The 15,247-nt window shown below is 23.4% G+C and overlaps 1 protein-coding gene across 1 annotated transcript; it reads left to right on the forward strand.

Moving 5' to 3' along the window:
• Nucleotides 1-359: 359 nt before the first annotated feature.
• Nucleotides 360-14,727, forward strand: Tgs1 (Trimethylguanosine synthase 1). The gene is made up of 9 exons (XM_011507469.1): nt 360-373; nt 892-997; nt 1,031-1,054; nt 3,497-3,623; nt 7,751-7,965; nt 9,091-9,394; nt 11,436-11,567; nt 13,503-13,801; nt 14,623-14,727. Exons 1-9 carry the CDS (start codon nt 360-362, stop codon nt 14,725-14,727), a joined length of 1,326 nt encoding a protein of 441 aa, XP_011505771.1.
• Nucleotides 14,728-15,247: the final 520 nt, after the last annotated feature.

Here is a 15,247-nt window from a genome sequence, read left to right on the forward strand (position 1 = left end):
CCAACAATAATTTTTAAATATATCGAGTAATAGTTGGTAATTTCATTACCAAGTCCCAATTTCAGATAATAAATCAATTAAGTGGATTTTATGATTTTATAATTTTACTTTTAAATTTTCAAATATGTCAATTATCGTCAGTATATCATGTCAAGTTTATAATTTTATAATTTTACATATCTATTGCATATACATTGTATATGGATATTTCTACAAACCAATTATAATCTTTCATTTATGGTGAATTAATAAAAAATGTAACCGGAATTATTGTATAAACCTCTATATTATTGTTTGTATATATGAACTCATTACTTTATAGATATATAAGAAAATATCTCCTGTTTATGTATCCCAATATGAACTTGTGCATGTAATATAAAAATATTTAAATGTTTCTATAAATTTTATGTATTATAAATTTGTCTAATTTGTATTTCAGGAAAACATGAATCCTAGTTTATTTAAATCCTTTTTTAAACACGACACAGAAATATACATAAAAAAGATTTACATCTACGAGTTTGATTGTATAGTAACAATGTATTTAACATTGAAAGATTGTGTTTTTTCAAAAACTAGTTTAATTAAAGAATGTTCACAATTTATAGAAATTCAGAATCATAATAATGTATTTAATAAATTTAATATTTACTTAGAAGCAAAATCCACATTAGTCAATATGTCGAGTTTATGTACAACTTTTAAATCATTTATATTAAATGATAAAAATTTCATTTATTATTATTTAAAATCTTTACATAATAATGACAAAATATTAAAGTATAATTTATTAACAAGTAGAAATAGTTATCAATTATATCAGTTTGATATTTTAAAAAATTATAAACTTTTAAATTATTTTTCAATCATTGATTACTTGATACACAGTGTTTTAATTCAATTTCGATGGAACAATTTCTGGTTTTATAATGGAGAAGCTATTACATATTTAAGCTGGATTGTAAAATATAAGGATTATATTAATACCAATGATATATACAATTTTAGCAGAATTTCAAATATTATTAAAAATATTGTTCAAAAACAAATGGTAAGCTATAATTTTATTAATATTATATTATACAAATAACTAATAAATATCATTAATTATATATAAACCAATAATTAACATTAAAGATATTTTTCTTGAACTGATATACTTTATATATGAAAAGACACGTAATTTATAACGTAATATAATTTTCTGAAATAAAATTATTATAATATAATTTCTAAACATGATTTATTTTATTTACTAATAATTTTGGTAATATTTGATATTTTAATCTATTAATTTAACAATTTTTTAAAATTATTTATTCAAATAAAGATGTTGGTTTTCATTCCATTAATTTTTATATGAAGTCCACATTTCATATTAAATATTTTCCTACATAATTCGTCAGACATACCTACAATATAAATGATTTTCAAATATTTTAAAGATAATTTAGTATTTATTATTATCGAATAATAAATAATCAGAAGATTATATATTATTAGATCATTAGATCTAATGTAGATCATTAGGTCTAATGTAATCTACATCACTAATGAGTTTTTAAATTTAAAATAGAATTTTTGATAAATATGTAGATTCAAAATAAAAATTAGTATCATTTAAAATCAATGTTTTTCTTCCAGTAGAAGAAATTGATCAGAAATAGTTTGTAGTTATTTTGAAATAATTTTAAATAATGCAAAGAAGAGCAGTTAATTTACTGATTTAATAGTATGTGATATTACGTTATATATATATTAACATCTGTATTTGTGTTTTGTTTAAAACTATGTTATCTGCTGAATTCGTGTAGATGTCCTATTTTTAATATAATTTATTTAATACAAAGTAAGTTATATTTTCTTGTCAAACAATATTTGATGTTAGCTAATGAAATGGCTGATGTGTTATGACCTAGCACACGATGATTGAATATTAAGGGATATTATTAATCAATATATTTAAAGAAATAATAATTAAGATTCAAAAATTAACCTTGTATCTTTTAAACTTAGTTGAGGGAATATCAAGTAGATTTTCACATGTAGAAGAGGATTTCTTTATTAATTTTACGAGATGATGGAACAATCCAATTGCTTCAATAAATGTAGGGTTGTCTAGAAAAAAGAATGCAGCTTATAAAACAAAATGAGTTTTACATAGCTTTAGTTTCATATTAGGGTGACATAAGAAACATAACGATTAAACAAGCTTTTACGATTTTCTTTTTCGACTTCTTATACTTAATAGATATGTTAATCCGTGATTACTTAAAACAGTAAGTAATAAATTGTACTACAAGGAAAGACTTATTTGTAAATATTTTCAAATTTATTTTATTATAAAAGTAGTCTTGAAATAGCTTCCGGATATCTCATGCTTTACATTTAATTTGGCAATTCATTCAATAACTATACAACGTTAACATTTTAATAACAACATTTAAATAATTTTTTTATGTGAATGAACAGTATAAAAATGCGAAAAAATTTTCATGTAAGGTCAGTTTAAATAGAATAGTATTTTTTAATATTCATCATCATTCTCTAAATTAATGCTAAAGTTTATTTCATATCGTTCATCTTGACTGAAACCCATTTATTATCGATGGGTTCAAAGATAAATTGGCATAAAATTTAAAAAATTGTGATTACATGTAAATTTAAATACTATGTCATTACATTGTTTTGAAAGCGTTTTATAGCAGTATCCCTGCACTAGTTAAAGTTAAGGTGGTGTTGAAATATCACATTATTCATGCTAAAAGTAGTAATAAATAAGTTTGCTAATTGATATAATCATAGCTCCTTGCTTTTCATCGTATTAGTAAATTTCAAAGGTAAAACTTCTTGTATTGATTTATTCAACTACTTTTAATCAAGTTAATTATATTTTTTTATCGAATTTCAATTATTTATATAATTTTTGCTTCAATATTTTGCTAGCCTAATCATTAAAATACTAATTATACATGTTCATTTTCAGTAATTATGAAGAAATTGGATATGTTATTGAAACTGGGTTGTAATATCCATATTAGTAGTCCTTTATTAATAATCTATGTATCAATTATTATTTCATATTCATTCATAATTAATTTATTGTTTATAATTTATAATATAATCAAGTATTTAATATCTGCTTTTATTGTTTTATCTTACTTTTTGTACTATAAAATAAAAATATTGTATACGTTCAATTCTCCGTGAAATTACACAAGCTGAAATGGAGAAAAAGAAATTCGTTAATCATTATTTATACCTACATCTTTAATATTGTTTATTCATAACTATTATATTTTACATTTTTTATGTTACTGCCTTTTTAAAAAATTATTTTTATTATAAAATTATTGTTTTATTTAATGTATTTAAAACTGCATATTTTATAGATACAATTACAAGTAATTCAAAAGTGCAATTAATTTACAAATTTATTCTAGTCTTAATTTTTTTAATAAAAATAATTTTTTTTTTAAATTTTTTTTTTCAGAAAAAAGTGGAATCTGAAATTAACATAGTAAAAGAATTCGATAAATCAAGAAAATTTATTAATTCGAGTTTGTTATCTGCAAAATTCAAAATGTGTTATAAAAAATCAAAATTAAATTTTGTTATTGGTAAGTTTTCTAGATTATTAAAAATAAATTATGTTCATTATTGATTGTTGTATAAGTGAATTTCAGATACTTTTACGAATCAAACATTGGCATCTTTGCATGCCAATATGTGGTACTGTTTATGGCAAAGTCATCATCTTCAACAATATAATAATTGTCACACACAATTCAAACAATATCACAAACTAAATTTTCAAAATTTGCAAAAGGTACTTTAAAATTTTACATTTTCCTGTTGAGATATTTTATTTTAAACAAAAAAAAACAATTAAAAGTATCAAATACTTTGTAATAATTCCCTTTTTACGTTCAGAACGTAGCTTTATATGGTTTTTCTAATCAAATTTTAATATATAATAATTATATATTTGAACTACAAATCATAGTAAAATTCGAAACATATTTTAATATATTAAGGATAACTACTGTTCGAAACTGTTTGATTTTCTGGCTCGAGCTGCCAATGTTTCTATAGCTTTATAATAATGAGCCACTCTTCTTAGAGGATGCTTAGGTAAGGACTTAAGTGGAAGAGCTGTAGAAATATACTGTGTGTGCACTTCTTCGTTGAATGTATTATTATGATTTATTTATAATTACACTATTTTTGTATTGGATTTAATTAATGGAGGAGTGTATACTATGTTCTATCACAACGATGAAGTTGCCTGGAACTGATCTTGTGGTGAATATTTCACCAACACGAGATGCTCCTTTTGATGATGATGATGTTGCTAATATTGTACGGATTAGCAAGAATTGTAAATATTTAGTTGGATGTAGTATGGCTTATTTATGTAATTGAGGCCCTTAGTAATGCTGTAAGGTTTAGCAAGAGTCATGATAGTTATGTATACTCAATTGGAAGGACTGGCTTAATTATGTAATAGTTGTCGTCAATAGAGACTACTGGTATACTTCGTGATAAGTAGTGCTTCGATACCATGCATATTGTAGTCGAATATTTTCACATAATGCAGTCAGCACCGTTGACTGCTTGTTAACTATTGCGCACTGGAGAATGACGTGTATTCTTTCTGTAATGGCTTCACTGACAGAGAAAGAGAGAGACTGTTTTTTTCTTGCTGTCCTCACTTAAACAGCGATTATTTCATGGCATCCCCACTAAGAGAGAGAGGATAGCTCCTGAGTGACTCGCTCATGGCTGAATAGCGTGTCTTGATGCGTGTTTCCTTTAAATACAGCCTAATAACAGCCTAGTTAGTGCTGAAAAGAATGGATACGATTGTGCACTTTATTTTTTGGATGTAACGACTTTTTCCAGATGTCCAACGACCGTTGCACGTTTCTCCAGATGGCTAATACTCTTGGGCTTTCCCCAGATGTCTGGGTTATAAAAGTTATTAAACTTCATAAAATTTAAATAAATATATAAATACATATAAAATTAAATATATTTGCTTGCTTGTCATACTTATAGTATTAAATAGAAATTGCATTCAGTTGTACTTCAAGGTTATTATGATTTCTATTTAATACAGAGTTATAGGCATGTAATGTTTAATTAAGTATTATAACAAAAAAGTTGGGAATATTATATTCTACTCTATTGATATTACTATCTTAATAAGAGATTACTAATCAACATTGATTTTCTCTACTTTATCTGTATTATTATTTTTTTAATCTATAACATTTTTATAAATCTATAAAAAGTTTAAATAGTTAATTTGAGAAAATTTATATAAAAGTAATTGAAAGGTTTAATACTACATGAGTATTAGTATGAAAAATATTTTTTTAAATTATTTTCTCTTTAATCTTCATATTTAGAAAAACTTATTTTTATATAATATAATAATTGTATATTTATATATTTATGTAATTTATATATTCGAAATTTGATATCCCAAAGTTGATTTAATTATAATTTGTACAATGTTTAATTAAGTATTATAAAAAAATATAATAAATAAACTCTAATTAAATTAAACTATTACACAATATCTTAACTGTTTCAAATTGTATTCTAAGTTATAAGTAGACATATAATTAAATCGAAAATCATAGTAAAAATTAAAATAATTTAATGTCAATTATAACATGTTTCATATTATCTGTTTAAGGTATTTATTATATAATACAATACTATTTCATTTAAGTGACTATCATATTTAATCTATTAATTTTTCTAAGGTTTGATTATTGTAACCAATAAAATTACATAATTGTAAAAATATTTATCTACAGGTACATTCACTTACACTCATCGAAACGATAGAAAAATTATATAAATTAGAAATAGATGTAATTATGAAGATTATACTTACATCTATAAATAGTATACTACAAAATAAAATTTGTAGTTTTGATATGAAAGTATTCTGTACATTAATGGATTTTGAATATGATTCTAGATATTTTGCGAAAGATATTGAAAATTCCATTCCATTCTTTGAATACAGGTAAAATTTTCTAATATATTATAAGATAAAAAAATAATAATTGATACTATTTTTACAATAGATCTGAAAAGCTACATTCTATGGATTCATATCGAATATCAAAAATATTTACTTTAATGGGTTATTCTTACGGAAACAATATTAATGACTGTCGGTTTAAAGGAAAAGTGACAGATATGTTGAAATACATACCTGTTATAAATTTGAAGACAAAGGTAATGTTTAATTGGATTAGGTCATATATTAAAAAAAATTGTTTGATATGTTATGAATTGAATTTATGATTACTTTCGTATATATTATTTAAATAGAAATTTTATAAAGTAGAGCTACGTTAATTTTAATTAATTTAAAATTATGTTATATATATTGTACCTATACACAGCATAGAAATAATTTGTATTTTATATATACTGAAAACAAAATTCTTAGGGTGCTTATGATTTAGTTGGTTAATTGTTAGTTTAGTTAGTTAATTGTTGTTATTACGTATTACCTATGAATGAATGATTATAAAACATTCATAGGTGATTTTAAATTGTTAAATAAAGAAGTAAATTTAAATAAACATGTCTCTTGTAACTATTATTTTTTAATTTTTGTAAAGTAATTAATCTTTCATAAGTTTCTGCCACTATGGACATACTAAAACTTTTTGAAGATTAATATAAAAATTATAAAATATTATGCTTGAATTCTAAGCGACATAAGGTACTATTATGACTTAGAAAATGTTATTATTCATATTCTTTGAATAGTCTTAGGTCTATTACAATACTAAATAGCCATTTCACGCAGTTTAAATTGATGTTGATTTGAATAAGAATAATTTATTAGGTATAATGAATACATGTACGTTTTTTTTTATATAAAAGTCAATTCATTTCTGGGAAAATTTAACACAGATCTTCAATCTTACGTTCGCAAATCACATTTATATAAAATATCTTTCTGTATCTCAGTGTAGAATTAAGTGAAAAGAAATATTTTAGTAGGGAAGGTAATAGTTTAAAAATGTTTAATATCATGAGTTATCCATAATAGAACTGACTTCGAATATATGTCTACAGAATTTTAGAACAATATCCTACTTTTGCTTCAAGTAGTTATATACTGTTCGCTTGTCTCCACAAAGCCATTAAATTTTACGTCAGTGAGTTGTAAAATATTTTTATAGATAAATACAAAACACAGTCTTTCACGTGATTGTTATAAGCTGATATCAATCCAGAAATGGCATAAGTAACAGAAAAAACTTGAGAAAATTTGTGTAAACGTCCATGAAAATATTATCATTTTTATACTTTGAATATTTAACCTCATGTAAGGATATTTGACAGCTGTATATTACATATTCAAAAAGATTGGCCATTATAAAGTCTCATATATATATTAAATTTTATAATTATGGACTTTTACGGATTGAAGCAGTTAAAGGCGAAATACAAAAGTAGGAGAGGTATAAGCTCCCAGACATTTACGATGTAAACACAATTCAGCGAATTCGGGAAATTTCACTACGCTGAATACTCGAATATTAAATTATAATTCCGAATAGTAATGCCGATGAACCTTCCAAGGCTATATCCTACTGACGTCACAACAATGATCGGCATAGCAACAGACACCGATGCGCTGCCGGCGTCGCAAGCTCGTACGAGAATATTTAAAAGCAGTGTTTGACGCACATCTTCCTTGTAGTGCAAATACTAATCATACAGTCTCCACGACGGGTTCACTATTCTACCTGCAAGCGGTACCACTACAGGCATTATTTACTGCAACTACTCACGTACATCAAGCCATTCAGGGAACCAATAGTGACGCCACAACTATACCGGCGGCCCAATGCCCACGTAAGCAACGCAGACAACCGTTCCTTACAACCACAACTATGGCGGCGGCTCAGCGCCCACGTAAGTAAAGCACACTACCGCTACATACACCACACCTATACGGGCGGACTTCACGCCCGCGTAAGCAGCGATGCAACACGGACGTCCTCCCTACCGCACAGACAGCAGCGGCGCTTACGCTACACCGGCGGCTAAGGTAGTATCGTCTCACTCGCCCCTCGAGTGCGCGTCTACTACTACAGCGTTTCGTTTGTAAAGGGAAGAGATCGCACCTTACTCTACCGAGAGTACACACACTCTCACCATCACGTAAAACAATTGAAGAAATTTCACCACCAAATTCACCCACGCCATCCGTTCATACACTTATGACCATTAACTAATTGTTATATATACTATATTTAATAAAATGAAAGACAAGGAATACTACAAATAGTAGTGAATAATTACATTGCCCCTTCCACTTGCCACAAACACCTCTACCCACCATCAAAAGGAGGTTTTTTAGTCTGATTCCAGTCAGGATTATATATATATTATATAACACTGTCTGTAATAAATAATCCTTAAAAAATAAATCAACCGATATGAAGAAATAGTCTTTCAAGAAAAGCTCGCTCTAATATCAACTTAATGTAAATATTATATAAAATGAGTGCACCACGCGATATAGAAATAAGTAATCATGATTATTTCTAGTATATATATATATATATATATATATATATATTGGAATGTTAAAATACCATGAATAGTGTACATTGTCTTTGAATAGTAAATTTTAAATTTAAATAGTTTTAAATAGTGCACCTAAATCTACTAGGACATCCGAATCATGAAAAGTTGGATATTGAGAACGTTTTAATCATTGCTATATATAGAGCACGATTTTGTCGTAAAACATACTAATTCTATTATAAAGTTATGCAAATATGAATTTGGAACTCCTAAGGAGTTAGTTCCTTCCGTGTTTTCATTGTGTATTTTAAAATCAATATAAATTTTTTTCTTCCTAAACCTAGTTCATATTCATATTTCATTGTTTTCAGTAAAATTTTACATATACAAATGTTTTATACAATTTTATTGTATTTTGATAATGTTTTTATTAAAAGTTTTATTTCTAAGTAGTATCTTATATATCTATGACATGAATAAAAATTAATTTTACAGGACAAAACAATTAAAAATAGTAAAAATGAAATTAAAACAACTTGTAATACTTCTAATAACTGTATATATAATTCTAACTCAGCTATAGATAAAGATAATCGTAAGCATATAAAATTAAAATGTAAGGAAGTTAAATATTCAAATATTCAAACAGATTTATATTATAACGATAAAGAAAATTATAAGCATAAGGAGTTGCTTCAATTTAACAGTAATTCGGCAGTTGATTTACAACATAATTCAGTGTTTAAAAAATATTGGTTGAAACGATATCAGCTTTTCAGTAAGTTCGATGATGGAATACAATTGGATTATGGTAAGTGATTATTTGTAATATATTCTGAAATACAAATCATTAAGTACTAACATAAATAAAAACTTTTTAAATTCATAATTACGAATATACTACTATTATGATACTATATTACTATAAGATCTGAGTATGGATATGTATAAGTACTTGTGGGTATATGAGTAATACGTAATACAAATATATAAATACATATATATATATATTTATGTATTTATGGAAATGGACCTACACAATGTAAGATGGAATCATCCATGTTGTCTGTTTTAATTCAAAGTTTTATTTGTTTATAATTAAATGTACTAAATAATTTTTTGTTATCTGTTTTAACGATGATTCTTTTGCTGTAAAATTCAGAAATTAGGGAAATTAGAAAAAAAAATAATACAAAATATACTAAGAAAAAAATAGCATATTAATATATTTTAAGATATAAACTTTTTCTAAAAATGAAATTAAAAGTATAGATATTCGTGATGATAAGTGATAGTGATAGACTTAGAACGACATTTAATAAAAATGTTTTAACACTATCGGTAGATGTAATGTAAAAATAATTTAAAAATAAAGTTTAAACGCAACCACACGTGTAAATAGTTAATATACAACAGAATATAATATATATCTCAACATACATAATTTGAATAAAATGGTAAAATTCATTGAATGATTAAGTTATACTAAAGATATACAAAATAAATTGGATGTAAGAGACAAATGAATACAATTAGTAATATAATACCAATATGTATTTAAGTAACAAAATAATAGAAAAAAAGTAACACATTATAGCAATTCAATCAAACAAGAATCTAATAGATGGTATTGCAAGAATAATTATAAAAATCAGGAATAATGAATTTCGAATACTGAATAACTATTCATTCACGTCGATGAAGTACTAATGAATAATGGATAGTAGTTGGAAATATTAAAAAAAGAATACTCAAGTTATATATATAATAATAATAAATACAAAAATGAATATAATAAAATATAGTGCTGTTAATAATAGTCATAATCCAAACATTCAATTAGCATAAAATTTAAATATGAAAAAATATATCAAAAATAATCAAAAAATAGTCAAAGGTCATAGAATGAAAAATACGAACTGAGCACAATATTTTAATCACGAAAACGATTTTAAAAAGTATACCACGATAGTGTTAAGCTTATACACATCCATCTAAAACAATTTTATTTAAATAATTCTTTATTCTCTATATATTTTATCAAAATAACTTAGTAAATATTTGAAATCTTTTTATTAATTACAAATTTCAGAAAACTAATAATAAAATAAGTTAGTACAAAATATAAAAAATTAAAAAAAAAATTCATTTAACTGATAAAGCTGTGATATTAGTAAAATAAAAAACATTATTATTAAGTTAAAGGTTAAACGAATCTAAGATTATAGATAGATAATAGAAAGATAGTAGAAAAATGCATATTTTTGCGAATAATTAATCTTGATGAAAATAATATAATCTATATATTCGTATTAACTTTATTGTGATAAACTTATACTTTATTATAGAGTATTACAGACGTACATTCGAATAGTATGCATTTTTTTTTATTAATTAAGTTCTTAAGAAGAATGTTTCGCATACTATCACAACCAAAATTAACTGCTTTAAAATGATTTGTCATTTATTAAATATTAATAATATTTATTTAAATTAAAGAAATTAACAAACTCCTTCAAGGGTTAACAAGATATTATATTTAAATTTTGGCATATTGGGATCGATTATAAGAAATAATAGAAAATTTTTAGATAAAGGTATAGGAATGATTTTATAAATAATCTATAATCAATTAATTTTATCTAAATTCTTAGTTATATTTAAATTAATGCACAAGTAATTAATTGAAAAATAAAGAAAAACAAAAATTTAACATTTACTATTAAATCCCATCAAAGCAAGGAATGTTAAGAATATAATTTTAATTAAAATATGTAGATATATATCTTTTACAATATAAATTCCAATAAGTTATGATTAAAAATTAAAAAAATTGTATTTATAATTTACAGAAAGTTGGTTTTCCGTTACACCAGAAAAAATAGCAAAACATATAGCTAAGAGATGTAGATGTGATATATTAATTGATGCTTTCAGTGGAGCTGGTGGTAACTCGATCCATTTTACATCTACTTGTCAAATAGGTAAATTTTAATTTAAATGAAACGTTGAATTATTATGATTTAATTACGTATAATATATTTAATATATTAATTAATTATGCTAAAAGTAATATTAAAATATACAACCATTACAAAAAAAATTTTTATAATTTTCATTTACGTTTAACATGTTTAATTACATTATTTTGCATATAGTAGAATAAATTATAAAATAATATCAACTTCATTTTTCTACGGTGTTTCTGATTTTAAATGAAATAATATACTTATTTATTATAAATTATTATCTAATAATAGAGATTTCGACAAAATATCAATAATTAAGTAAATTTCAGCAAATAGCGAAAAAAATGGTTCAGTAAAGTAATAGCAAAAGCATTGCATTTTATTAACAAAAAAAAATTAAATTAGACTTATTGATAGTAATTTATATTTTTATTGAGATATCTATCCATTCATTATGTACTTTGATAATGCATTTTCTGCTTAAAATCTTTTATATTAGTAATTCAAAAGTATCTATCTACAAGAAAATATATAATTACTAAATAATTAAAAAAAGATTATCTAATAAAATAATATGTACTGTATTAATTGAATGAAATTTTTTTGAAATTGCCAAATTATAGCCACTCTTTATAAATCCTTGATTATCATCATCGTTGTTAAAGAACTTATGTATTTTTCTACTTGAAAATATCTTATATAATCTTCTAAAGCTACTGACTTTTTTGTAAGTATTATTGTGATCCACTAAATTTTATCATATTTTGCATCGTTTAATAACATTCTTATAGTTAATTTATTTTTTGTACCATTTTCTTAATAGTTATCAACAACTTAGTAAATCTCTTAAAATGTATATATAAATCTTAAAGGCAAAATTCTTAATAAATACCAATTTGCATTACCAAAATATAAAATAATAATGAACAATGGAACTGTACAAAAGAGACAGTTTGTTTAAAAAAAGTTTGAAATCTATCAAAAGAAAACAAAATAGAAATAGTCAAGATCGATAATACCTTTTTCAAGCCTTTTTTTCTATTATAAGCTTATTAAAGTTTTTAAATTTGTCATACTTAATAATAAATAAATAAGTTATGCACATTATTATTTGTAATCAATACAAAGTTCTTTAAATAATTCTAATGACAATTAAAAACTATATGAACTTTTCAAATTTATAATAAAAATTAAATAATAGTTTCTACGAATAATCTCATTAGAATAATTATGTTGTTAATTGTTTAAAAGTAAATAAATTTTTTAATTAATAATATTACAGTACAACAAGCATTTTGCAACTACAGTAAAGACCAATGCAGTCTTTTATTTTTCTTATTTATTACTTTTTCATAAAATTTGATGCAACGATCGTGTATAATATCTAATATATCTCAGCTAATTTAGTTTTATTCATTTTATTCAACTCCATCCTTCAATATTTTATGGAGGGATATATCTTATAGTATACTTTCTGAAAAATTTTATATTGATTTACTGAAATTAATACGAAATACATCCCATTCTAAATCTTATAATAATACTTTTATAAAAAACATGACGCAATAATTTAACTTTATACATGAATTTATACAAAATTGAATTTTTGAAAATATAGTAGTATAACTTATTTTTAAATTTAGTATGTTTCAAAGTATGCGATAACTGAATTTGATAATCATTATATAAAGACATAAAATATAAGTAAAAAAAATTATAGTACTAGTTTTTTTATCAATCGTTTTATGATTACAGCTATTAAACTCAAATTCGTGATGTACGTTAGGTTGATAATATATTAATTTTTTATAATAAATTTTAAACTTATATATATTAAAGTATTGTAAAATATTGCTTTATGGAGAGAGAGAGAGAGAGAGAGAGAGAGAGAAATAAAATTGTACTCTTAAAAAGGTTGTGGTCATTAAATTAAATATTTTTCTTTTACAGTTTATGCTATAGATATTGATCCTCAAAAAATTGCAATGACTAAACATAATGCCCAAATTTACAACGTCAATGATAAAATAGAATATATTTTGGGAGATTATTTTTGTTTGGTTGACAAATTAATTGGTGATGTAGTATTTTTGAGCCCTCCGTGGGGAGGACCATCTTATATTAACAATAATGTTTATGACATTAGAAATATTATGAGCCCAATAGGAGGATTAAAATTACTTGAAATATCGAAGATTATTTCTAATAATATTGCATTCTATTTACCAAAAAATATAAATATTTTGGAGGTATAGTACCAATTAATTTTTTAAAGGTAATCTGAAAAGTCAATGGAAAATATCAGAAATGCTATTTCTAATTTATGTTATTATAATTCTTCGATATCATTAATAAGGTTTTTTTTTTATTTAGTTACATAATCAATATTACTTTTATTTAAAATCAATAAATTATGGATTGTTTCAAAGAATAAAAGAATTACAATTTATATTTCAATTTATAAAAACTTGTAATTTATTCAAATGCTACATAGAAGTTTGAAATAGAAAACATATTTTGTCACGTTTATAATATGAAAATCAAAATAGTTAAATGATGAAGTTTTCAATAAGATAAAGTTTTCAGTTTTTTTTACAATCAATAAAAAATGTGAATAAATTAAATTGATACGATATTTAGAAATATTTTAGTGCAATCTGGCTTGTTTTGTAAATCAAAATAAGACTGTATATCTTTCTTACAAGCAAGAAAACGATCACATTTATTAAAGTAAATGGTATTTTTTCATACAAATAATAAATAATAAAAACCAATGATAGTAAATAAATCTTTTAACAAGTATTTATTTCTATTAATAAATAAAAAAGTGCATACATGACCATATAAATATAGTAATAAGATTACGTTTTTATAAATTCTGAATAATTTAAATACTGTTGATTCATTAGTAAAAGAATAAAATATTTTATAATATGAAATTTAATAGAAATATTTTTAAAAAACTTTAAAAAATTGTATTTCTTTCAATTTATATAGACTTTTCAGATTATCTGCATATGATTTTTTAATAATATAAAGAAAATACAAATTTAAAAATTCTATTTTTCAGTTAGTTACAGCTGGGGGTCCAGGATCAAAAATAGAAGTTGAACAAAATTTTATTAATAATAAATTAGTTGCAATAACTGCATATTATGGAAATTTATTAAAATAAACATGACCGTTGTAAAAATAGACAACCTTAATTTTAAAAATTTCTTTTTTACTCTACTCCATTGATTTATTTTACATGGCATTTATGACATTTATATATTTTTTATGTATTTTCAATCATATTTTTATAATTGTGACTAAGTTAAATATTATTAATAAAACATATTTAAATTATTATTAGAATATGCACACACACACATGCACACACACACACACAGAGAGAGACACGTGTATATATATACAAAATTTATAAAAAATAGAATATTGATACAATGTTATACTATGTGTAAAAGTAATGCGGTTTCTTCAGCTATCTCTGGTTATATTTCCAAATCCAAGAATGATTTTTTTTAATACATGTTAAATACAGACGTAGATATAAATAAGCTATAAATAAATAAACATAGCAAAACTATTATCCAATGAGTGCTATATATTTAAGTCAGCAAAATGCTTTTTAATTCTTTAATTTCAAAATATATTTATTGACAAAGATTTAAAAAAATTAGTATAATAGAATA

The sequence above is a fragment of the Ceratosolen solmsi genome, unplaced genomic scaffold, assembly GCF_000503995.2.
Source record: "Ceratosolen solmsi marchali unplaced genomic scaffold, CerSol_1.0 scaffold6, whole genome shotgun sequence".
Classification (NCBI taxonomy): Eukaryota; Metazoa; Arthropoda; class Insecta; order Hymenoptera; family Agaonidae; genus Ceratosolen; species Ceratosolen solmsi.